The 25,423-nt window shown below is 31.2% G+C and overlaps 2 protein-coding genes across 3 annotated transcripts; both read left to right on the forward strand.

Moving 5' to 3' along the window:
- Positions 1–3,630: 3,630 nt before the first annotated feature.
- On the forward strand, positions 3,631–12,660 carry LOC108479654 (WAT1-related protein At3g02690, chloroplastic). 2 transcript variants are annotated; one of them, XR_008276014.1, is made up of 7 exons: positions 3,631–4,231; positions 4,331–4,378; positions 4,457–4,579; positions 10,334–10,483; positions 11,529–11,700; positions 11,843–11,991; positions 12,132–12,660. XR_008276014.1 is itself a non-coding variant. In XM_017782375.2 (7 exons), exons 1-7 carry the CDS (start codon positions 3,686–3,688, stop codon positions 12,232–12,234), a joined length of 1,203 nt encoding a protein of 400 aa, XP_017637864.1. In that variant the 5' UTR covers positions 3,631–3,685; the 3' UTR covers positions 12,235–12,660. The 2 variants fall into 2 exon arrangements, 1 of the variants encoding a protein (XP_017637864.1); XM_017782375.2 differs by having other exon boundaries at positions 11,843–11,903.
- Positions 12,661–23,914: 11,254 nt separating this feature from the next.
- Positions 23,915–24,943, forward strand: LOC108477980 (uncharacterized mitochondrial protein AtMg00860-like). Its single transcript, XM_017780433.1, has 2 exons — positions 23,915–23,950; positions 24,542–24,943. Exons 1-2 carry the CDS (start codon positions 23,915–23,917, stop codon positions 24,941–24,943), a joined length of 438 nt encoding a protein of 145 aa, XP_017635922.1.
- The last annotated feature ends 480 nt before the right edge of the window (positions 24,944–25,423 follow it).

A 25,423-nucleotide genomic window follows, 5' to 3' on the forward strand; every position in this document is an offset into this window, starting at 1 on the left:
GGTCTGGCTTTGGATGCTGGTTCAGTACTTGACTTCTACAACCAGAATTCTCTTCGGATTTAATCCTCGACGATCTTTCCTTTTCCTTTTTGGGCCGATGCTTCAGGCTCGATATTAGCTATGAACAATTAAAATAATTTCACAATTATTAGCATAACACAATTTAAATGCTGAAATTTTTTATCTAACTTTTACTTTAATTCAACTTTAATCCCAACTAAACCTATATATTTTTCTTTCTCAATTCATACCTTTTTACTACTCAATTTCTTACCAAACTCACATCTAACTACTTAATTTTTATCGTATTTTCTTAATTTCGAATTTATTTCAATTTAATCCCTAAAACTCAAAACTTATAGCTTAGTTTACAATTCAATCCTTTATTCAATTCTAATCAAAATTTCTATCAAATAAACCCCCAATTCCATCATTTGTTCAACATAAACCCTACTCAAAAATCTATTAACTTTCAAATTTTCAACTTAAATTCTAGAGTATTTCACTCTAAGATTCCAAAAACATCAAATTTATAAGAAAAGGACTTGATTAAACTTACCAATTAAACTTCAAGCTTTAAAACCTAAATTTTCCCTTTCTTCTTTCTTTCCTTTTTCTTTCCTGTTCTGTTTCGAAATGTTCTCTGTTTCTTCTTTACTTTATTTTATTTCATTTCTTTTATTCTTTTATTTTATTAACTTTATAATAATAATAATAATAATAATAATAATAATAATAATAATCTTATTTAATAACAAATATATATATTACAATTGGACACATATATATTTTACACTTGCCTATTATCATCACCATCCAATTGTCCTTATTTTATTTAGTTTATGTAATTTAATATTTTAATATGATAAAAATCTTTTTACTTAAATAAAAAGTAATTAAATAAATATATTACAAATGTATAAATATATGAATTACACTTATATAATTTAATCACCATACATTTGTCTTTATTTTAATTTATTTTTAATAATAATAATCATAATTTAATAATATAAATTATAATTTAATAAAATAATAATAAATAATAAATATCTATATACTTAAATAAAAAAGTAATTAATAATTAAATTATATATATTTACATAATTAAAATCTAAAAATATCTTAGATTTTAACATGTTTGCTGTCTCAACTTATGTTAAATGGCTTAATTCCCATTTTAGCCCTTTTTACTTTCTTTTAATCTATAATTAGACTTTCACTCTTTATTCAATTTAATCCTTTTTGCTAATTACTCTAAATTAAGCTAAATTTACTTAATTAAAACTTAATTAGACACACCACTAGGCTCATAAATATTTTTAATAATTATTTTCGAGCTTATTTCACTAAGACGAAGGCCCGATAACACACTTTTTCGGTGCCCACGGATTTTGGGTCGTTACATCTCACTTATCATAACTTTTGTCTCTGCCATCGTATTTCTTAAACCAAATTGAACAATCAAAACCAAGCCAAAGACTAGCAAAAATAACCTTGAAACAACAACAAAAAATAAATTGTATCGAAACAGCAAAAACTTTAAAAATCAACAAATGACATGCAAACCTTCCATCGATCGAACACTCAACCACTAAGAAATGTTTAGAACAAAAAGATGACACATGTGACGGAAGTCAATGGAAAGAAAATACATCACAGGCTTACACATGTCGGTGCATGAAAGTTGGTTGGTTCCTTTTTGGTGGCGTGTAAGCTCTACATGCAATATCTCTAATGGCCGAAACTTGCATATCAACCGTGGAGATGGCGATGCACCTCTCTATGTCAACAGTGAACCCAAAAATCACTTTGAACAAGTGACCCAAAAAAATTCCAAATTGTTTGCATTTAAAACAACAAAACAAGAATCCATTAATCGAGCTAAGAGGCTCTAATACCATGTATGAACTACTAAAAGATAAATAACAAGGCACAAGGAGAAAGAAAGAATGAAATTCTATATCTCATACATCATCAAATGATATATATATATATATACACACACACACACACATGAGAGGATCTACTTTCTAAGCAAAGTAAATAAAAATAAACCCTAGTAATCAGCCATATCCCTAGTAAGTAGCTAATTTTCTTATTTTCATTTTTAATAATTGAAAAGTAAAATTTGTCATTAATTGGTGAATGATTTGTTAAAAATGTTTAATTTATTCAAATTATTATTATTTTATTTATGATAAATATATGTTATAAAAATGTTTTAATGAAAGGAAAATTATTTTGTACAAAAGAATTTTGTTAACTCATCAAGATAATTTAAAATAAAATTAGTTTTGCACATGTCAACAAATTAGGCCATCAATGTGTCAATAATTAACTAAAGATGTGATTTTTTATGCTAAAATTATTATTAGATCAATTAAAGATATGACACATCAAGATTTTATTAGCCATTTAAAGGGCAGGTGAGAGAAAAGAACAATTTTGAAAACGCTAACGAGTGAATTGTAAACTATTTTAATTGATCATGACCAAAATTTATCCATAATTGAGTGAATATTAGTGTAGTAATGTACTTCAAAATTTATACAATATAGTAACAGAATAAAATTAGGCAATTTGAATTCATATGATATATGAATTCAGTGTTTGAGACAATTTTAACCACAACTCTAAATTTTTGCATAATACTTTTTAGGGTAAACTATAAAAATAGTCATTTTTGAACCTTAGGTTACATTTTAGTTACTTATATTTGAAATGTTAAGTTTTAGTCACTAATGTTATCGTGTTATAACATTTTAGTCACTTATATTTGAAATGTTACGTTTTAGTCACTAACGTTATCATGTTGTAATATTTTAGTCACTTATATTTGAAATGTTACGTTTTAGTCACTAACATTATCGTGTTGTAACATTTTAGTCACAAAGTCATTAATTATTGTTAACTGTGTAATGGTAGACTGACGTGGCACGTTAAATTATCATTTCAAACGAAAATTTTAGGTTAAATTATACAATTGGTTCCTTTTTTTTTCATTTTGAGCAAATTTTTTTTCTTTTATGTTCTTTTAACTTTCTTTTTTTTTCTTTATTTTCCATTATGTTTTACTTTCTTTTAACTTAGTTTTTCTATATTTTCATTTGTTAAAATTAGGTCACAAGCTTGCCTCACTCGAAAAAATTAAATTATTCAAAAAAATAAAAATATAAGGACTAGTTTTAACAAATGAAAAACATAGAAAAACTACGTTAAAAGAAATGAAGAAGAGAGGGAAACAGAAGGAGAAGTAGAAGAGAATGGAAAGTAAAGAAAAAAAAAAGTTAAAATTACATAAAAGGAAAAAATTAAATTGCTCAAAATAAAAAAAATATAGGGACCGATTGTATAAATTAACTTAAATTTTTATTTGAAATGATGATTTAACGTGTCATGTCAGCTTACCGCTACACCGTTAATAATAATTAATAGATCAGTGACTAAAATATTACAACGCAATAATGCAGTAACTAAATCGTAATATTTCAAATATAAATGATTAAAATATAAACTAAAGTAAATAAAAATGATAATTTTAGTAGTTTACGCTATTTTTATTTGATAATTTGTTGATGATAGTTAAGATATTGGCAGCGAGTGTGACCGTGACGTGTCAGCAGCATATTAAAGCGTGAAGGTAAAGCTCTTATCAGCAAGCAAGCAAGCACCGAGAAAAAATATGAGGGGCTGCACCTGCTTCTCCTTTCCTTCATCCCCTCCAATTTTCTCCTTTTACGGTAATAGCAATAGTCGTTTCTCTTCTTCTTCTTCTTCTTCTTCACTGTTGTTCTCATCATCCTCTCACCACTGTTCTGTGAAACTGTCCCCTCTCCTCTTCGCCAAGTCCACTCGCTTCAGAACAAATTGCAAAGCCAAAGATCCCGAAGTTGTGGACTGCGTAGGGACGGGCCTGGACGTGGAGTGCCTCGTCTCTCAAAACGAGAAACAAGATTTGGAAATAGAAGATGTTGAAAAGGCGGAAAGCAACATTTTGTTGGAGTGGGCGGTGCTCGTTTCTCCATTCTTCTTCTGGGGCACGGCAATGGTGGCAATGAAGGAGGTTTTGCCCAAGGCAGGTCCTTTCTTTGTGGCTTCCTTTCGTTTGATTCCGGCAGGGTTGTTATTGGTGGCGTTTGCCAACTCCAAGGGCAAGCCTTTGCCCTCTGGACTCACTGCTTGGCTTTCCATTGCGCTCTTCGCTCTTGTCGACGCCGCCTGTTTCCAGGTCTTTGTTTTTTTCATTCCCTTAATTTATTATTTTCTTCCAAAGCAGGGAAACCATTGTACCATTCTGTATGTTAATACTTGTTGAGGGAATCTTCAGGGTTTTCTTGCTCAAGGGTTACAGAGGACATCTGCAGGTTTGGGCAGTGTATGTTCTTTTTCATTTCTTTTCTTTCCATTGATTCTAATTTGTTAGTAACGGTGATAATATGTTTGATTGATGCAGGTGATAATTGACTCTCAGCCATTGACAGTGGCTGTTCTTGCTTCCTTTTTATTCAATGAGTCCATTGGTTTAGTTGGAGCTGCTGGGCTAGTTCTTGGTGTCGTTGGCCTTCTTCTTCTGGAGGTAAACCATAAACCCCATATTTATTATCACTCGCCAAGCTATGCTTTTTCTGATATTTATTAATATTCTTGTTAGAAATATATTTCTCGATGTGTACTGAACCTGTTAACTTAAATCAACCAAAGTATGTTAGAGACAAAATAGCACTTGAAGGGAATTCGATTATTTTGGGTTGCTCTTGGTGTGGTGTGCTTGATTCCAATTTGTTAACCTGTTACATATGCTTGGCATGCTAAGGATTTTGATGGCCAATTGTCATAAAATATTAGGTATTAGCAATTTTGCTATGGCAATTTGAGATGGTTGGTTTTTCAAAATAAAAACTATTTCCTATGGTTTGATTAAATTATTGCCATTCTTTCTTGATTGCACTTATGTTGTTTTCTAACATTCAGTTTTATCCACATCTCATCTGTGAACTGCATCATATTTTTCGCTTAAAAATAAGAGAAAGTACTATCAAAACAATTTGTAGTCTTTTTTTTTGTTAATATACCATTTGTTACTTGAGTTTGGCTTCAAAGTTGAATTTGGTACCCAGACCTAATGGCATCCTGTGGCTCAATGAATATTTGACACGTGTGGTCTTGTAAAAAACATAGGTAAGTAGTTGGGACAAAAATACTAAATTGAACATTGAAAACAAACTCAAATACTAAATTACACATTGAAGCCAAACTTAACTACCAAACTGAACGCTAAAGTCTTACTTAGGTACCAAATAGTATATTAACCCTTTTTATCTTAGAACATGGAGGTTCAACACAAAAAAAAAAAAAAAAAAAATCAAACCAAGTACCGAAGAAAATATAAAAATTGTATACCTTATGTTATGAGATTGATGGAGATGAAAACATGAGTCCCATTTAAAGATTGAAATAGTCACAGTTTTACATATTAAAAAACATTATAAAATATAACTGAACATATTCAAAGCGCTTGGTGGGTAATCAAATTTGATACATTTCATTTTGGCTCATGCTTCATATGTCAAATTCTGTTAAAATGGCTCAAAAAACACAAAGTTCTGTTGAAATGGTTCATACTTCATTGTAGATCTACGATGTCAAAATGTCACTAACATTCTGTTATGCGCCTTGGCATAGGATCTAGTCACAGGTCTAGACAAGAAAGAATTCTTGCTTCGACCTATGGTTACTCAAAAGGCAGATTCGTCCTTGACTGAACCCCCTCTCAAAATAACATTTCTTTTTTTATAGAATAATTGCTTCTCTGTTTATTTCATATTGGCAGCCTTTTATAGACTATTAATAACAAAGGAAGGAGTCTTAATAGAATTCCTAACTTGGAGTTTATGAAGGAAATAAAAACCTAATATAATAGAGAAATTAAGTAAAACTAAAACTCTTAATAAAACCCGATATAATAAATAAATAAAACTAAAATTCCTATTGCAATAAAAGCGTCCATATCATTACTCCCCTTCTCGGAGTTGAGCTTGTTCTCAAGCTCAAATTCAGAATAAACTTCAGAACTTATCCAAAATCATCTATCTCATCATCATCTTGCTTGCCTTCAACATCTGGTACTTCTATCCAAAATAACCTTTTACATTTGTGTCTCATGGAATAAGACTCGTCACAATTATAACACAGCCCTTTAGCCCTTCTTTATGTCATTTCTGTCTGTGTCAATCTCTTAATAAATGGTCCAGAAGAACCTATTTTGCCGTTGTTCCCTGTTGGTTTTGTTGTTTGTCCCCCTCCCTTTGCAATGCTCTTAGTTATTGGAACGATTGAAATGCTGCCAGTGTTTTGGGAAGTTGGCCAATTCAGGATGGGACATTTTGTTTACGTTCCAATGTTCGAGCCATATTCATTGCAACTCCAAGGTTTTCCGGTTGTTGCATCTCAATATCAATTCTAAGTTCCTCTATCAACTCGGCAGTAAAGAGGTTTTACTTGTTGTCGAAGTTTAAGTACAGTAGTCCTAGTCAGTAGTGATTGAAATTGGCTTTGATATTCCTCTAAAGTCCCAGTTTGTTTCAAGTTGACAAGTTCTCCCAATGGGTTATTACTCATAGGTGGCTCAAATCTTACATGACAACACTCTTTGAAGCGCCCCCAATCAAGATTTGCCGTTTCTTCTTTCATTTGATCAAACCACAATTGTGTCTCTCCTAAAAGATGGAATGATGCTAAGCTTACTTTGTCTTCTTCATTAGTTCGTTGATTGCCAAAACAAATTTTGCATCTTTTCAACCACCCTAAAGATCTCCAACACCATCATAAGTGGGAAATTCTATTTTAGAATATTGTGGCACCATGCACCCACCGTGTTGCAGGTCTAAATTCCTTTTCCTGCCTCTGCTGTTGCCTTGTTATTCATTATTCTTCTCTGAATCTTCTTTCCTTATCTTTTGGACTGAAAGAGATAATATCACCACCTGCTCCTCTAATGCTTGTTGCCTTGTAGCCATCTATTCCATGAAAGCCTCCAGCTTGGTTGTCAAAATCTTTTTGTCACCCATGACAGCTGGCTCGGATTCCAAGTTGTTTTGTGTCTTGGCATAGGATCTAGTCACAGGTCTAGACAAGAAAGAATTCTTGCTTCGACCTATGGTTACTCAAAAGATAGATTCCTCCTTGACTGAACCCCTCTCAAAATAACGTTTCTTTTTTATAGAATAATTGCTTGCCTATTTATTTCATATTGGTAGCCTTTTATAGACTATTAATAACAAAGGAAAGAGTCTTAATAGAATTCCTAAGTTAGAGTGTATGAAGTAAATAAAAACCTAATATAATAGAGAAATTAAATAAAACTAAAACTCTTAATAAAACCTGACATAATAATAAATAAGACTAAAATTCCTATTGCAATAAAAGCGTCCATATCACATTCTTTATCAAATGATTTTCTTGCATACCCAGATGAATCTCAATGTTTTGTTCTTGTCATCTGATTTACCTTGTAGATTACTGTTGACAGCTTCTCTTTGTTTAAATATAGATTTATGGTCCTAAAATATGTCCTAAAAAGTCCTAAAGAAAAGATCCAAAGTCTGGTCAATGAGTCCTTCCCAAACTAGGCGAAAATATGAAAGTTTTCTGTATAAAATTGCACAAACGCCTTGGTTTTAAGTTCACGAGTTTTGGATCAAGTCATTGGACGATTTATGGGAATACTTGCTTTGATTGATGAAGCCTTACCGTTGTTGCGATTCCTATCTTGTGAAGAACCTTTGATTAATAATACATCTGAAACTCATCAAAAGGAGCTCCTAACCTTGGAACTAAACCAACGGAGCTCTTAAGCGTAGACTCGTAGGGTGAGAGAGCCTTAAACCTCTATAATTGGAATGTGATTCTATCTTATGTTATTATTAAGAATTGTCCCCTTAAATAGAGATTGCATAGGGATGTATTCTTGTTGAATAGGAAACTAAAACTAAGCACTTATAATTGCAATAAAATATTGCTAAATAAATTATTCTAATTGGGAATATCACTAAAATAAAGTTAGTCTTCTTCCTCTCTTTGCGGCCTTTGTCTATTTGTCTTACCCACAAAGGCATCAGTCACATTACTCTCCTCTTGGAGACAGAGCTTCCAAGGCTCATTAATTTTGCAGGCTTCTTGTAACGAAGCTCTTAACTCTTCTTTGGCATTGGAATTGCCTATAATATCTGACTCTGATACCAAATTGTTAAGTTCGTGAGTTATGAATTGAGTCACTGGACGATTCATGAGAATACCTGCTTCAATTGATGAAACCTTACCCTTATTGTGATTCTTATCTCATGAAGAACCTATGGTTAATAATGTATATATGGAACTTGTCGAAGGGAGTTCCTAACCTATGAAGCACCGACACTGCTATTCTGCCGTCATATCAGTGTCATACAGGTGTTCAACATGAACACGTTGTGGATACGCCCGGATATGCATGGGGCACGTGGGAACATGGAGAGAGAGAGAGAGAGAGAGAGAGAGAGAGAGAGAGAGAGAGAGAGAGAGAGAGGGAGATGAGACATGGTCTTGACACGGGCAAGACGTTGGTGTTGGAAAATGGGCACGGGTTGGAGAATAGGCAGCCGGTTGATGAAGATTTGAAGGGAAGAAGTTGTAGCGACTGAAAGAATTAGGTCGTTTTGTTAGAGAAGAAAGTGTAGCTAGGGTTTCTTGGGGGTTATATTAAACGACCCGTTTCACTAAAAGAGGGGTTTTTTACATCATGTGTTTTTTTGGGCATTTTTTAGTTGATTGGAATTGGACCATTGGGTTATTTTATTTGTTTTAACAAGTAATTGGGTTATACTTTGAACCATGTTATATTTGGGTTATACTTTAAATAAATATATAAATTATAGTATTTTGGGTTACACTTTGTTCCAAATTATTAGTTAATTTCATGTAAGTAAAAATAATAATTTAAATGAAGTATTTTAACATAAAAATATATAATAAAAAACATTTTTTAGTACCGAGTCTTACTGTACTTGTACCCTCATTTTTTAAAAAATTGTTATATCGTTGTGTCCGTATGATATCATACTCGTATTGCATGTCTGTATTTGTGTTTTATAGCTCCTAACCTTAGACTTGTTTGGGAGAGAGCCTTAAACTTTAATGTAATTGGAATAAAATTCTGTCGCATTTTAATACTAAGAATCACCCCTTAAATAAAGGTTATGTCGGGACTTATTCGTGTAGAATAAGAAACTGAAATTGAAGACTTTTGATTGCAATAAAATATTTGCTAAATAAATTATTCTAATTAGGAATATTACTAAAATAAAGTTACTCATCTCCTTTCCATCTTTGACACCTTTTATTTCTTGTCTGGCCCACAAAGGCATCCATAGCCCTAGGCCTCGTACATGGGTACCTAGGTACCATTGGCTCAGAAGGTTGGAGCTGCTTGGCAACAGGTGGGGGGCCTATGCCCTCTTTGGTGTGCTGCACTGCAGCGTATTCGATCCAATACACTTTTGTCATTCGTTTCACATCCGATTTGTGTGCCATTTTCTAAAAGTTCTTTAATTGAATTTGCCTTCAAAAACCTTGTTGACATCGAATTAAAATGTGATTTAGAACATGCAATGATTACTTAACTGAAAGCTAAAAAGTTGACTAAAAATGAATTAACTGTAGTAGAGTTGAAGGACTTAGCTATCTTTATTACATCAAATTAGAGTAAAATGACTATTTCATAGAGTTATCAGTACTTCAATGAGTGGCTTGTGCTACTTGTTTGTCTAAGCCTTTCAGAATGGGTTTATGTGAATGAATGATATCAAATAGTCTTGATTATTACCCCTCAAAGGGTGTTATTCGGGGTTGACATGAGTGCCTACTATTTTGACTTGTTGTGGAGATTAGAATGCTGAAACTTTCGGGAAAGAATGACTTCAGATTTTCGCGTCCTACAAAATAAAATGTGCAGAATTTTGTAGGACATTTTAGAACTTTTGGAAGTCTACTTATTGCCCTAATTAACACTTTGTTTAGAGCAAACGGCCATTTTCATTATTCCTTGTGAACCCTGATTTGTTCAATTTGTTTAGAAGGGTGAGATCCAAGTTCATTTCTTTTAACAACTATCTCTATTGTTGCATTTTAGTGCAGTTCTCATGTATATGATGTATTATGAAAGATTTATTTGTTGTTAACTGCTGTACATTATAATTAGTTTTGATCTACGGATAATTTTGTGGTTTGAGACTTGGGTTAAGCAAATAATAATATGCTTTTATTTTGCTGTAGTATGAAATGAGCTGTATTTTGGCAGGTCCCTGCACTTGCTTTAGATGATAGTAATTTTTCACTATGGGGAAGTGGAGAGTGGTGGATGCTCCTTGCTGCTCAGAGCATGGCAGTTGGAACAGTAATGGTCCGCTGGGTTTCCAAATACTCTGACCCTATCATGGCAACCGGATGGGTAGGCCTCCCAATTTTCTCTATAATAAGCTTGTTGCTTATTTCTGATTCTTACTAATGCTTCTCGAAGACACAGAAAAATATCTATTCCCCCACTATGCCTTTGGTTTTTACTTGTATTATTTATTTGTTATTTTCTTCCCAACTAGATGGTTGGCAGCATACTAGGCATAAGATGAGGAAGAGAGAGAGGCCTGGGAGATAATTAGTCGTCTAGGAAACCAAATAAGCAAGTTATTATCTAGGATCTCTAGTTTTATTTGTACAAAAAGATTCCATCAACCTCTCAGCTTGTCATGCTGGCTTTTATCATATTCACATCTACATCAGTATATCCTTCAAAAACCTTATCCTTCTTCCTTAAGGTTGTGTACTTGAGGATCGAGTCATCCTACACTAGGAGGATGACTAATCTGTTTGTATGCCTCTCCTCATATTTATTTTCCTCTCCTGTTTACCATCCTGCATTTTCGCCCATTGATATCAGTGGTGGCAGAATATGCTGTACTCAAAAACTAGCCGACCAAAGACTGAAATCTGTATTTGAATGGAAAAAGTCAAAGACCTGAAACGAACAAATTCAGAAAAAGGTCTGACCAACAATTGTCTGAACCTGAGGCAAATTCTACGTTGAAGTGGACTGAAACCTAAAGTATCTCAAGTCCGTCTAATTAGCACCTCTCGTTGATACTACAAAATATCACTTTTTTTCAGCTAAAGTTTATTCAACTAACCTAGAAAAAGAAGAGTCTGCCTCTCAAATAGAGGGCAAATATGCCAAGTTACTGACAATGTTGCTGATTGGATGATGATGTGGCAGACAATGCCACACATTCAAATCATGACGTTATCTGCTCAAAATCTGGCTGCCGGTACCATTAGGTTCTTGAACAAGTGACTTGTGGGGTCAAATGGAGGAGAACTTTTCAGTCCGCTGGCTGCTAGTTTAATTGATTGCTGATGTTGGATTGTTGATTGCATGACTGGACCAGGAAATATTTTTTGTGGATGAATCGAAGACTAACATACATGTAATCTTATTGCAGCATATGATAATCGGTGGTCTTCCACTTCTTGGAATTTCTATTCTCAACCATGATCCTGTTTTTAGTGGGAGTTTTCAGGAGCTTTCTGCCAGTGATTTGTTGGCACTCTTTTATACATCAATCTTTGGAAGTGCCATAAGCTATGGTGTATTCTTCTACAGTGCAACAAAAGGTGAGGTTTCTCTCAAACCCAAACATGTATTCTATCTATTGTCTGTGCCTTTGTGTTTTCGATTGGTAGGGGGAAAGTTGTCCCTTGTTTTTTGGATTTAAACTTGTATGAAATTTGATTTGAATTTACCCCCGGATTTCAGGTAGCTTGACGAAGCTCAGCTCCCTCACCTTCTTGACGCCTATGTTCGCTTCAATTTTTGGGTAAGATCTTGCACTGGGCACATGGTTCACTTCCTAAATGGTCATGTAGGATTCTACTGTTAAGGGTTAATATTTCTGACCTGAAAAGGTAACCACCCATAGATGCATCATAATCCAATTCTTTAGATAAAAATGGGAGCTGATTACTTGCATATTTTCTTACATAAAACAAAATTTTATGATATTTGTAATTTGGTTCACTGCTAACGTTAAGTTTCCAAACCACAGGTTTTTGTACTTTGGCGAGACCTTCTCACCCGTGCAACTGGTTGGTGCCATTGTCACCATAGTTGCCATATACATGGTTAACTTTCGAGGCAAACCTTCATAGCAAAGAACATGCTTGATAAAGATACATACCTACATACGTAAGACATGTCAGATAATGAGAATGAAATTAAGCTTTGACAGAATGAAGCATGTTTTGGAGTCAGACATTCTTTTGAAAGATGGGTTATGGTTGAAGAAGCATGATGTTTGAGATCCCTGGCTAAGATATTGAAGTAATCACGATCTGTATATATATATATATATATATATATATATATATATGAGCTAGAAAAGTAAATACCAACGGATAAATGTAGTCGTGTTTTAGAATCTTGTAATTTACCGAAATCTAAGGATTGTTTGGATAAAAATATTTAGGCCCGGTAATGACTTAGGACAAAAAACTCTTTAACATTAAAGGGTTGGACTTTTTTAAATCGACATTTTTATTAATTTTATAATAATTGCTCTTTAAGTATCATGAAAATTAGAGATATATAATTTTATAAAATAAATATGAGAAGTCTGGGAAGTTGTTCATACTTGAGTAAATTACGTTCAAAGCTAATAAACAAGATTGTTAAAATGGTATGATTTTTGTCTTTTTTTTGACAGTTAAAGTTTTTTTTTCTTTTTGGCAGTTTCAATTTTTTTTATAAATCGGTTTTTAGGTCATGGATTTGCGAATTAAAATTTAAATAACTTTTCTTTCTAATTCTCGATGTTAATTGTCAAATTAATTTGGATCTACGATATGTTTCACTCACCGTACCAATCGTTAAATCATTATTTAGAGCTTACTAGTCAGACTTTAAAAAATAAATTTGACAGCCCAATAATTTAAATAAAAGCTTTCAAATAATTTAGGGACTTAAATGAAACTTTTAATTAGTTTAGTGATCATTTTGTAATTTTTAAAATTGATTAATTAAAATGTAAATTTACTAATAATTTAATGACTTTTGATCTACTTTACTCAAATATTTAATAGGAGTATATTTATAAATTTATTAAATATTAAATAAAAATAACATTCGGCCAAGTTAAAATATCATCGTAGCCTAAAAAGTCCAAGTTCAACATTTAAGTCCAAACACTCTAAAAGTTGTGGCCTACTTTTCTAACATATAACCCAAATGGTCTAAATAAAGTCCATATATCACTTGGGTCATGAAAATATTATTTTTATCATAAAATTCTTGAGAAAATACCAAAATACCTTTTTATGGAAAAATTATCATTTTTTCTCCTTTTGTCTCTTTGTACAATTTAGGCTCCGTTTGTTTGCCAGTAAAATATTTTCCGAAAAATGATTTCTGAAAAATGATTTATTTTTCTGGAAATGATTTACCTTTTTGATGTTTGGATGAAACAGTGTAAAATATTTTACATTGTTTTGCGATTTCTTGAAAATATTTTCCGGAAAAATTGTTTTAAGAAATTTAATCTTTTCATTGTTTAATTGAGTTTATTATATATATATATATATTAATAAATTTATATTTTAAAATATTTTTACATATATTGCAATGATTTATTTATTTATAAATAAATCATTTTAAATATATAATAATGCTCAATTATTAAACTAGAATATTAACCTTCATAAATTGAAAACAAACGAAGTCAAATAAATTATTTGTAATTGTGTTATAAAAAATAAAAAACAAGAATTGAATAATTATAAATTAACTTCCAAACCACAATTAATACTAGAAATTAATAATATTATCCAAATGCATAATTAGTAGTACACCACATGATAACAACAACATTGCCCAAGTGCATAACTAATATTACACCACATGATAACAACAACATTGTCCAAATGCATAACTAATATTACACCACATTAAAAGTATTAATATCTTTAACTTTGAGAAAATTTTTGAAGCCAAATTTTTCTATGCTTCTTACTTTTAACTAAAAAAACTTTTGCCTCAGATTCATGACTCACTAGATAATCAAACACAGAACGTATGAAGTCATCATCAAATCCTTCTACCTCCATTGACATCACTTCTTCGTAAAGATGTGGTGTCTTATCCACAGTAAATTGTTCCAAAGCATTAGCAATTTTTCCAAGTTGTTCACCCACAAATTTAATTTGTTCATCAACGAAACTTTCTTGAGCATTTTTTCTTTTACATTTGGATGTGCCAGATGAAGATACTTTTGTTCTTACCTCTTCAGTCTCTTCATTGTCGCAACAGTCTATAGGCATTGAATTTTGGTTATCATCATCCAAATCTATGTCAGCAAATGTTCTGGCAGAACTCCCTGTTGCCATATCTTTGCCAACAACCAAAGCCATTTTATCATAATATCAATGCTTTTATTCAAAAATGGTTCATATTTCTTGTGTGCCTGTTGGATATTATACACAATTAGAATAACAAGTAAAAAACAATTGAAATATACTTAACATATATATACATTTATTACCATTACTGTTGCATTATATTTCGCTCTATCACATGTGATCTTTTTCATGTTATCATCCCATCCAAAAGCACTTTCACCCTGAATTGTGCATATAATCTGCCACTATTTTTTTACAATCCTCAAATGATTTTCCACATGTTTCTCATCGCATTGGACTTGAAATTTTTCAAAAATAACTTCAACAACTCAATTAATAGAAACTGTTTTGAAAGTATTAGACGGCTTATTTCCTTTCTGGACCTCCTCCACTAGAATTTCAAGAAAAAGATGTTCCATCAGTTTTGTCCACCTGAATTGTTTGGAGGTCCCTTCTTTGTTGCCCTTACCCATTCTACATTAATAATTGTCATTTTCAATCATTTCAATATCCATCAAGCTTAAAACATAATAAATTCAGTATCTAACAAGCTTGAAACATAACCAATATCTAACAGATTCAAGACATAATAATTTCAGAATCCAACAAGCTAAAATTTCAATATCATTATCTAACCAACATTAACAAAAAAAAAAAAACAATCTTAATACTAAAACATACATAACATAGAAACAACAACCCTAAGCCCTAAACCTACCTAATATTTCTAGCCATATAATTAGTCCACATAGTTTGTGCAATTTCATCTCTCTTAGCAGACCATTCTCTTTCTCCTTCTTTTTCTTCTCGCTCCATAAGAGTTGATATTATTAAATCAGACTCAGGCTCCTCGTATAATCCTTGATTAAGTAAATCACTAGGATCAACTCCCATTATATGATTATGAATGATACAACAAGCCAAAACTATATCTACTTGAGTTTGAAAATTCCAAAATGGTTCAGCATCTGATACATGAAATCGTTTCTTCAAAATCTAAAAAACACGTTCAATAGTGATTCGCAATGATGAATGTCGAAGATTAAAGAGTTCCTTTGCATTTTCAGGCCCTTGAGCACTAAACTCTTTTAAATGATATCGGACACCACGATATGGGGTAATATATCCATTTCGGATGCCATATCCAGCATCAGCAAGATAATATTTACCTACAATTTTACAAAACATAATTAATACTAATAAATTATGAGTTTACTAGAACTATTTGGTATTTAATGATAATTATTACCTTCCGGAATTCTTAATTCTCTTGGACGTGAAAGTGCATCACTTAAAATATGAAAATCATGTGCATTACCTTCCCAACCAGCTAGAACATGAGAAAATTTCAAATCAAATGTAATGGCAGCCAATACATTTTGTGTCGTCCCCCCTTTACGGCTATGAAATCTTCCTTGAATGCTAAGTGGAACGGATGCACGAACACGAGTTCCATCTATTGCTCCAATACAATCTTTAAAATGAGGAAAACTTTGGATTGTTTCTAATTTCACTAGGAGTTGACTCATCAGGTAATCTAATAACTAGTTTATACAATTTCAAAATAACTCTCAATACAACCCTAAAGTAACGGTGAATTATCTTAGTTAATCTATAATATCTAGATCCAATCACTCGAAACCTTACATTATGACCAATTATATGTAAAAATATAACTACTTGCTCCCTAATATTCACAGGTTTAGTTGATTGTAACAAATTATTCCTATTAAGAATATCACACAAATTAAAAAAGGCAATCGGTCTCATCCTTATCACATTAATACAATTTTGGTCACCGCTATATAAAATACTATTAATATAATTTTCTCTTTCATAATCTCGATTCACACGAGGGTGAGAAGTAATTTCCTTCCTAGTTTTTAATTTTTTAATCCAAAGAACCCCAAAAGCTAAAATTGAAGCCATGACTCCGACAATTGCATTTTTATCTTGACTATTATCTATCTACACAAAATAATGCCACACAAATATTTGATCACTACAAAAAAGATGCAAGCTTTTCATAAGATCACATATATGAATAAAGTTACCATGGGTAAAGTGCATACATACATATATAAAACAAATCATTCTAAATTAAAATGACAAGAGAAAAGAAAATGGGAAAGAAATAAATTAAACATTCAAAATTATGCAATTTTTTTAAAAAATATTTTATTTTTTCTCGTTTTTCAACACTAATAAGTCATGAATCGAAAGAAAATTATATTTTCTTTCAAATTTTTTCCATATTTCCACCGAGCAGACCAATAAAAAGAACATTTTATATTTTTTTTTGCTTTTCTACTATTTTAATTTTTCATCCTTCCATTTTTTTTCGATCTTACTGAACAAAGTCTATTAGTTTAGATTTGACATGAACTATTTTTTAAAACAGGTGGGTCAATTTTTAAATAATACATATATACTCTACTACATAAACAACTTGTATCTAATGTGTTAATAGCATATAATGCGGCTAAAATTTAAATAGGCTATTTCTTTTCTTTTTCTTTTTATAGAAAATGGTTATATTCAACTCATCCACACAATAAATATGAACTAATATTTTCAAAACTGAACCAACGGTAAAATTGGTCACCGATTCAATCCCAACAATTAAAAATAAAAAATGAGAAAAAATTATAAACACAAATAAATAACAATTTTAATATATATAATTTTTATTTTTTTATGTTGGGTTTTACTGAACTGAGTTTGATTTTATAGGCATGGACTAATAAATTGGATCAAAAAGTCACCATTTTTTTACTACTTCAACTTATTTTGGTTCTCAATTCAATGGCAGTTCCAAGTGGTTTGTTCAAAACCCAGTTCAATACCCTTATCTGAACTAGTACACTAGCCAATTTGCAATCCAATCGGTCTGGTTCCAACATCGGCGTAAACGTGTTTAAAATTTGATACAATTGTTTTAAATATGATCCACATCAAATTTAAACTAACAACAATTCGAGTAACATTTAACACTTAAGTCAATGACTAAATCAATAGAAGGAACGAGTAGTTACAATATCAATACTTTGAAAACTCAATTAAAAAATTTTGAAATTTAGAGATGTATGAGTAATTAACCTTAATATTTTATAAAATCGAAAACTATTTTTTTAGCACTTTTGATTTAAAAATATCAATGTGTATACTTACCTAATTTATTTTTCGTTCACTCAATATAGCAGTTACTTTATTTTCCCTTTTTTGGGGGGGTTCATAAGTTGCTTTGTTTTCTACATGAGTTGAAGATCAATTTTTAGAGTCACAAGCATTATGTCCACGATGACAATAATTTAGTGCTTTAAGACAAATTGGCTTTAAAGTATAACTTAAGCCTAATTTCAGAAACCAAGCCTGGTATAAGACCAAAACATTTTACCATTTTTATGCAGCTAACTGCTGAAAAGATTTTTATACATAATAAGACCAAACAAAAATGTCTAATGCACAACAAAAAGGACTTAACCTAACTAATAATGCATTAGTACAATGGCTTTTGCTGCAAATATAAAACCACAAAAGGGAAAAGTTTCTCAGGTTTATGATTTACCCCAAAAAGGAAAAAAAAAATTGAAGGCATTATTACCACAAAACTCCATTGAATTCCACTATATAATTTCAAGAGGAGTGTCTTATAATCTGATTCAGAACAATATATACATATTAGTATTACAACCAAGTCAGTTTAGTTAAATTGACATTTTTTTATATGAGAAAACAAAAAACTGAAAAATCGTTTAAATATGAAAGGGATTTTAAGCAATTTAACCGCACAGCGAACTATAAGCAGTAACAGAAGATTCATTCTAAATCAGTTGGCCATGATGTTAACAATAAGCAGTAGACAATAAAAAACTAGGAAAAAGTAGCAAAAGCTTTTCGACAAAATATTTTTTGAACCAAACCAAAAAGATGAACTTTGATGGTTTTGCTGTTTGAAAATATGATTTTGAAAAAGAAAAATGTAAAAAAACCTCATTTGTCTCGTCTTTCTTCTAACATCATGTTTTTAATATTGACATTTTAACTTTTCATAGCAGTAGTTAACAACAATGCTAAAAGATTAAAATTCCCAAACCATGATTTTTCAAAGCAACATTTTCCAAATGCACTTTTTTTCAGACCAAACTTTTTACAGCTGCAGCCATAATGCTAAGCTAAGCAATAATAAAGGTTGGACTAAAATGATAGATATATTACGCAAGATTTGATTTTGCAATGACAAAATCCAAAACTCAAAGAAATCAACTAGAATATTTACAGGTTTGATTTAATTCACTTGCCAATTACTTTTTTTCTTATTTTAATAAAACAACACTTTCAAATTCATGAACAAGTCGTTAGACCTGCTTATTTGCAGCTGAAGAACGACCATGAGAAGCAAAATATTCTTTTGGAAGCCTATCAAGCTTGAACCTTTAAAAAAAAACAAAAACCAACAGTTTCTTTTATTTTCTTTCACTTTCTCAACAACCAAATAGAAAACTACTATGTTAAATCAAAGACAAAGAGAAAAGGCAATTACAAAATAGATCACAAGCATTCATAACCGAAACAAGCACATTCATCCACAAAAATGTCCAGTAATTAAAATCTAGGTTACTTAATTCACTACTCCCTCTCTCTCAATTTCCTCAAAAACTTTAATCTAGGTTTCTTGACGACCATTTCAAGATCCTTTGAGTCCTCTCAAACCAACCACACTGACTACTCATAATTGTTGCGGCTCATCTATGGCCTCTCAAACCCACATATCTCTCGATTTCAAGATTGCTGTTATCGGTTGGGGCTCTCAGGTACCAAACCAAACCCCTAGAATTTGATTTTTATCATTTTTTTATCAACAACGAAAAGAACAAAGATTAGAGATTTTTGAAACCGATCGGTTTCAATTTCAAGCTTGTTTTCGGTATTTCTCTTTCCTAAAAATTTGAGTTTGGGAATCCCTAAATCATTCAGGTTTCTTCCCTAGCTAAAGAAACTGAGGAAAGCATAAAATTTCAGGCATAAAATCTGTAGAGAAGTAAGGAACAAGAAGAAAAAAAAGAGTTTTATGCCATACCTTAAGCCAAGACCCAGCGAAGAGGAATGGCATAATCCTGAGAAAGAGAGAAATATAGGAAATTAAACAGCAGCCTAAGAAAATGAAATATGCGACGGGCTAGAAAATGAAGAACAGAAGAAGTAAAAGAAATGAATAAAGGAAGAATGAGAGACTTTTACCTAAATGTCTTACCTAGATGGTATAATCCGTATGACAATTTCCCAAAAAAGTAAGATATTTTACCTGTGTCTTGGAAATCATTTTCCAAATGGAAAATGTTTTAAGGCAAACAAACATTGGAAAACCGGAAAAATATTTTCCATAAAATATTTTCCTGGCAAAAAAACGCACCCTTATTCATAGAAATAAGTACTGATCTAATACAAAAATCATTATTCAAAATAGGAAAAATATTCGGTACACTATTAGTGGAATTTTTAGACTCTACAAGCAAGATTAGGGGTTTGACAAGTGTCTTATAGGGATATAGTAAAATATTTAAGGGTTAAATATAACATTGGCACATGAACTTGTCAACTTCCCCCAAATTGGTTCTTATGAATTTTTTTGTCCCAGATTAGTACCCAAGCTATTTTTCAGTAAACTAATTCGGTACTTGAATTTAACGGCGTTCAATTTAGGACACGTGGTACTCTGAAATAAAGACACGTGGCATTAATAATGTCATTGTAACATTCCCTAACCTTAAACCGTCGCCGAAACAGGGTTACGGAGCATTACCGAACATATCGGACAATTTACTAATAATTCACAAATCAATAACATACATAGTATAATTTAATTATTAAGGTCCCTACAATGGACCCTCGAGGTCCAAAACACGTATTAAAAGTGGAACGGGACTAGTTCAAGTACTCCGGAAATTCTTTTTCATAAATTATTATTATTTTACTCAATATAACCTCTTTATAAACATCTAATCTTCCCTACAATTTTCAAACTGCAACCAATATAACAAACCATACATTTCCACACTCAAACATACCTAACTATGCCTACAACATTAATTTAACAATTTATCTACTTGATTGATAAAAAAAAAAACAATTTATCTACTTGACCACTCATAAATAACTTTATAATTGAACTAATAATTTCATTCATTTCCCATTTTAGTTTCATGCCACATTTTACCGAATATGTCATACTAATTCATTTCATACTTATAACCCATATTAGACATCATTTTACAACCAAAGTTTCAAAACTTAAGTACATAATTTATACAATACCTAAGTACACAATTTATACAATACCAAAGTACATGCCACTTTTACCAAAAGAGGAATTACATCATCAAATTGTCTCTGAAGTCGGGATTGATCTGAATGTTGAACCGGGACCTTTGACTTCTACTGACCTGCGCACGGAAACAACCGTACGCTGAGCATGCCTACCATAATCCAAACTATAATAACAAATAATAATGTATAAACATATAAATATCAAACATATAATAATTTATTAATATATATTAATTCATACTTTAACTTTCAAATTTTCAACAATAACAATTTATCAAATTGATATCACATATCATCAAACTGCACTCAATCATCTCATGAACCTTTAGTTCATGTCTTTCATTTTCAGTCTCCATTCAATTCACAATTTCAACTTTCTCATTTCTTCAATAAATCAATCGATCAATTTCATTCGTTTTATCATTTCATTTGCTTACCCCAATTAACAAGACTCGGACCTTGGCGGATACATGAATTCCAACCAAACACACCAGAATAAACCACCCAAACACACCAAAATAAACCACCCAAACACACCAGAACGGCACTAAGAGCCTCTTCGAATAGTCCGAAAAAATATAATGACATCAGTGTCTCCTCGGCCAAGCCGAAAAATCTCCAAATCCTTTCAATCCTATGGCATGTCAACTATATCCGACTCAGCCCGACTATTTAATAGGGTATTCCAGTTCTCAATTCAATTTCACTTTCAATTCAATATACAATTCAACTCAATATATTTTTCATTTCAATCCACATGCAATTCAATTTCAATACATATTAATCATGTAACTCAATTTCATACAATTCAATAATACACTTACCTCATAATTTACTTATCAACTACATAATTTAGATATAACATTTAATAGTAAATAATTTGAATTATAATAATACAAACCGTGATTTTCTTATGTCTACTCCTCGATAACTTTTTCCTTTCCTTTTTGAGCTGATGCCTTTGATTCTTTGCTAGCTACATAAATTAAAATAATTTATACTATTAATACAACACTAATTTATATTAAATAATTGAATTTCTATTCAACTTCTTCCTTAATTTCAATTTGATCCTAACTAAATTCACTTACTTTTCTATCTCAATTCATACCTTATTTCTACTCAATTTTCTACCAAATTTAACTTAACTATCTAATGTTCTCCATAAAACCTAATTTCAAAAAAAAATTTCAATTTAATCCCTCTAACACAAAACTTATAGCTTACTTTACAATTTAATCCTTTAATCAATTCTAACTAGAAATTCTATCAATTAAACCCCTAATTCATCAATTTGTTCAACATGAATCATGCTCAAAAATCTAAAAACTTCCAAAATTTTAACTTAAATTCAACAAAACTTTATTCTAAGGCTTCAAAGACATCAAAATTAAAAGAAAAGGACTTAATTGACTTACCAAATCAAAGCTTAAATCCTTAAACCCTAGTTTTTCCTTTTTCTTTTCTTTTTCTCATTTCCCTGCTCTGTTTCGAAATGGCTATTCTGTTTCTTTCCTTCCATTTGTTTTCTTTTTACTTTTTTTATACTTTATAATAATAATAATAATAATAATAATAATAATAATAATAATAATAATAATAATAATAATAATAAATATATTTTAACTTAAATTTTAAGTAATTAAATATTTAATTTACAATTGTACAAATATAATTATTACACATGTATATTTTATTACCATACAATTTTCTTTATTTTAATTTATTTCATAATATAATAATATAATTAATATAAATTACAATTTGAATAAATAGTAATATATTTTATAATTAATTAACATAAAAATCTAAGATTTTTATACACATTTGTCGCCTCATTTAATGGAATAGGGCCTAGTTGGTCCCTATTTCTTCCTTTTAATCTACAATTAAACTTTTAACCTTTATTCACTTTAGTCTTTTCTTACTAATTACTCTAAATTAGGCTAAATTCACGTAATTAAAACATAATTAAACACACCACTAGACTCATAAATATTTTTAATAATTATTTATGAGTTCGGTTTACTAAGACAGAGGCCCGATAATGTACTTTTCCGATGCCCGTGAATTTTTGGTCATTACATTTCTCCCCCCATTAATAAATTTCGTCCTCGAAATTTTACCTGCGAAAAGATGAGGATACTGCGCTTTAATTGTTTCTTCCGGTTCCCAAGTTGCTTCTTCCACATTATGATTTCTCCACAACACTTTCACTAAAGGAACCTGTTTATTTATTAACTCTTTTACTTCTCGAGCTAATATCTGCACTGACTCTTCTTCATAAGATAAATCAGATCGAATTTCGATGTCTTCAATGGGAATAACATGAGAAGGATCCGATCTATATCTCCAAAGCATAGAAACATGAAAAACATCGTGAATCTTTTGTAACTCTGGAGGCAAAGCTAGTCGATAAGCAACCGGTCCAATCCTTTCTATAATTTTATACGGCCCAATATAACGAGGACTCAATTTTCCTTTTCAGCCAAACCTCAAGACCTTCTTCCAAGGCAATACCTTGAGGAACACTTTATCACCAACAGAATACTCTATGTCTTGCCGTTTCAAGTCCGCATAAGGTTTTTATCTATCGAAGGCTGCTTTCAGTCTATCTTTAATCTTTTTAACTGTTTCCTCTGTCTCCTGAATTAACTTTGTTCCAATTACTTTTCTTTCATTTAATTCTGTCTACCATACCGACGATCTACACCTTCGACCATATAGAGCTTCATACGGGGCCATTTGAATACTAGATTGAAAACTATTATTATAAACAAATTCAGCCAATGGTAAATAACGTTCCCAACCTAATTCAAAGTCAATGATACAAGCCCGTAACATGTGTTCTAATATCTGAATCACCCGTTCAGACTGCCCATCGGTTTGAGGATAAAATGCAATACTAAAATTAAGTCGATTACTTAGAGAATTGTGCAATTGCCTCCAAAATCTTAATGTAAATCGTGGATCCCAGTCTAAGATTATCGATGTAGGAATACAATGTAATCTCACAATTTCCTGAATATAAATCTCAGCAAGCTTCTACAAAGACCGATCAATTCTAATTGCTAAATGAGCTGACTTCGTGAGTCGATCCACAATTACCCAGATGGCATTCTTTTTACTCGCTGACAGTGGCAATCCCGTAACAAAATTCATAGTAATGCAATCTCATTTCCACTCAGGAATACTAATAGGCTGTAACAAACCTGTAGGTACCTGATGTTGTGCTTTTACCCGTTGACAAGTCAGACATTTACCAACATACTCGACTATATCTTTCTTCATCCTCGCCACCAATTGTAATTTATATTAATTATATTATTATATTATGGAATAAATTAAAATATAGCCAATTGTATGGTAATAAAATATACATGTGTAATAATTACATTTGTACAATTGTAAATTAAATATTTAATTACTTAAAATTTAAGTTAAAAGATATTTATATTAATTATTATTATTATTATTATTATTATTATTATAAAGTATAAAAATTTAAAAGAAAACAAATGGAAGGAAAGAAACAAATATAAATATAACTAATTAATATAAATATATTTTAACTTAAATTAATATAAATATATTTTAACTTAAATTTTAAGTAATTAAATACTTAATTTACAATTGTACAAATATAATTATTACACATGTATATTTTTATTACCATACAATTGTACAGATTTTACAGGAAAAACAATTGTATAAGAAGTTGAGTAAATGTGAATTCTAGTTATCTGAGGTTGTGGGACATGTGGTATCTGCTGAAGGGATTAGAGTTGATCCGAAGAAGATTGAGGTGATTGTTCAATGGAAGGCACCAAGGATTGTATCTGAGGTACGTAGCTTCCAAGGATTAGCTGGATACTATAGGAGATTTGTTAATGAATTTTTGAAAATAGCATTACCGATGACAGAGCTGCTACAAAAGAATGTTCCTTTCATTTGGGATGATCAGTGCCAGAGGAGTTTTGAGACATTGAAGCAAATGTTAACCAAGGCACCAGTTCTGACCTTACCGGAGTCAGGAAAGGACTTTGTTGTATACAATGATTTCTCTGAGCAGTTTGGGCTATGTATTGATGCAAGATGGAAAAGTAATAGCTTATGCATCTCGACAGCTGAAGCCACATGAGTGCAGCTACCCGACACACGATTTGGAGTTAGCTGCAGTAATCTTTGCATTGAAGATTTTGAGGCATTACTTGTATGGTGAGAAATGTTACATTTATACTGATCATAAGATCCTTAAATAACTTCTGTCACAAAAAGAGTTGAATTTGAGGCAAAGACAGTTGATTTAACTTCTGAAAGATTACGATTGTGTTATAGATTACCATCGGAGAAAGGCAAATATAGTAGCAGATGCATTGAGCAGAAAAGCTGCGGTTGAATTACAGATAATGTTTGCTCAACTTAGTATTAATGATGATGAAAGCTTGTTAGCTAAACTAAGGGTTAAGCCGATAATGTTTGACCAGTTTAAAAATCTACATGTGTAATAATTATATAATAATTATATAATAATTAATTAACATAAAATCTACATGCGTAATAATTATATTATTATTATTATTATTAAAATAAAGTATAAAATTTTTAAAAAGAAAACAAA

The sequence above is a fragment of the Gossypium arboreum genome, chromosome 12, assembly GCF_025698485.1.
Source record: "Gossypium arboreum isolate Shixiya-1 chromosome 12, ASM2569848v2, whole genome shotgun sequence".
NCBI lineage: Eukaryota > Viridiplantae > Streptophyta > Magnoliopsida > Malvales > Malvaceae > Gossypium > Gossypium arboreum.

What these genes read in the sequence shown, in the direction of transcription:
- LOC108479654 (XM_017782375.2), top strand. Translation starts at nt 3,686, where the DNA reads ATGAGGGGCTGCACCTGCTTCTCCTTTCCTTCATCCCCTCCAATTTTC. An exon ending in CATCTGCAGGTTTGGGCAGT is followed by an intron (nt 4,379 to 4,456) that starts GTATGTTCTTTT and finishes TGATTGATGCAG; the next exon opens with GTGATAATTGACTCTCAGCC. An exon ending in TTGGCCTTCTTCTTCTGGAG is followed by an intron (nt 4,580 to 10,333) that starts GTAAACCATAAA and finishes GTATTTTGGCAG; the next exon opens with GTCCCTGCACTTGCTTTAGA.
- LOC108477980 (XM_017780433.1), top strand. Translation starts at nt 23,915, where the DNA reads ATGGCATTCTTTTTACTCGCTGACAGTGGCAATCCC. An exon ending in TCGCTGACAGTGGCAATCCC is followed by an intron (nt 23,951 to 24,541) that starts GTAACAAAATTC and finishes TGTGAATTCTAG; the next exon opens with TTATCTGAGGTTGTGGGACA.